The sequence below is a fragment of the Centruroides sculpturatus genome, unplaced genomic scaffold (genome assembly GCF_000671375.1).
Source record: "Centruroides sculpturatus isolate CEXI.00-Female unplaced genomic scaffold, Cexi_2.0 scaffold1200, whole genome shotgun sequence".
NCBI classification, from domain to species: Eukaryota; Metazoa; Arthropoda; class Arachnida; order Scorpiones; family Buthidae; genus Centruroides; species Centruroides sculpturatus.
Window position 1 is genome coordinate 112,018 of NW_019385440.1, and position 1,756 is coordinate 113,773.

At 28.8% G+C, this 1,756-nt stretch overlaps 1 protein-coding gene across 1 annotated transcript; it reads right to left on the bottom strand.

Moving 5' to 3' along the window:
- Positions 1 to 393: 393 nt before the first annotated feature.
- On the bottom strand, positions 394 to 1,445 carry LOC111639029 (putative nuclease HARBI1; the record flags this gene model as incomplete). The annotated part of the gene is made up of 3 exons (XM_023384807.1): positions 394 to 397; positions 823 to 968; positions 1,107 to 1,445. Coding segments are annotated over 3 exons (489 nt in total), but the record flags the coding sequence as incomplete, so codon positions are not given.
- Positions 1,446 to 1,756: the final 311 nt, after the last annotated feature.

The following is a 1,756-nucleotide window of genomic DNA, read 5'->3' on the forward strand; positions in this document are numbered from 1 at the left end:
TTACATATCTACATGAAATGACTCCTGAGGAGTCGTTTTTGAATTTCTCTGCCTTTGTTGCCAAGAGAAACATCATCTCCAAGTCTGGATACTGTGTGTTCCATTTCTCCCATCATTCCATCATATAGCTCTATATTCTCATCGAGAGAAATTTTATGAACTATGCACATATTATGTAAAACAGCTCAGGCATTAATTATTAGTCCAGCCTTATAAGGTGAATAATTTAACACCCTGTGCTTGTGCAAACATCTGAATCGGGACTTTAGAAGTCCATTACATCTTTCTACAATAATTCTTGTTGATATTAAACTGCTATTATACTTTTGCTCATTTTGTTGCTGAGCATCTAATATAGGTGTCAGAAGCCATGGTTCCATTGGATAGCCACTATCACCTATAAAAAGAAATAAAACAATTTTGATAAATGAATTTTGCCATACTTTCATATATATATATTATATTTATTTATTTATTTATATATATTATATTGTATATGTGTGTGTGTATATATTTATAATAAAGTGAAATGAAAAACATAGATGTTAATAAAGATAGTTAAAATATATTATAAAATAAAGACAATTGACATACGATACAAAAGATATTGTGTAACCACAGTCTTCTGCCTTGTTTTGATTAAACTTTTAATATTTTTACTGTTCTATTTACATATAATAAATCAAATATTCTAAACTTTCTAATAAATAACTAAAAATAAATCAACTATTACTCGATAAACATATATGAAGAATTATTTATAAAAATCTAACAAATATGCTATATTCAATATCAAAAATCTGTTGGTTTAATTTTACTAACCTTATTAACCAAGCATTATTATTTGTTTGAATTCTTCCCTCTATAAAAGCTCGTCTTAAGTGGCAGCTTTTCCATATAAACGAATCATGTGCTGATCCAGGAAATTTTGCATTAATGCTAATTATTTTTATGTTTGAATCACACACCTGACAAATAATGAAAATATAATAATTCATTGTATTATTTTCGTGTCACAAAATGATATTTGTAATTCAATAACAAATTTGATAATTTATGAACTAAAATCATTTAAAATATAATCAAAAAGTTAGTTTTTTACTTACTATTTGGATATTTATGGAATGATATCCCTTTCGATTGATATATGTAAATTCCTTATGATCGGGATCATTAAGTGATGGTGCAATTATAGGAATGTGAGTTCCATCAATAGCACCTATCACTCCCGGAAAGCCACCTAAACTCATAAATATTTGTTTGACCAATGCCATCTCAGTTTCAGAACTTGGAAATTTTATGTAGTGATGAGGAAGGATAACGTTTATTGCCTCGCTTACTGCTGTTATACAACGGCTTACCGATAGCTGGCTAATTTCTAAAGTGTTGTCTTGAACTACTGGATTCTGATAAGAACCAGAAGCAAAAAGTCTAAGACCTACAAGAAAACAAATTTAATAAAACTATAATGCAGCTCACAGATATATATTATATTTGAAAAAGTTATCCATAAAAATTTTTATAAGCATACGTATATTCAAATTCATATTGTTATACTAGCTGTTACCCGCGACTTCGCCCGCGAAAATTTTGCAAGCAAACCCCATTTATATTCAGTATTTCAACAACCATAGTAATTATTATATAACACCTACCGCTGAGAATGATGAGAATTGCCGAGATTCAAATGAACTATTTTCAATTTGATCAATTTTCTGGAACGTTTACAATCGTTCTATAATCGAACCAATATGCA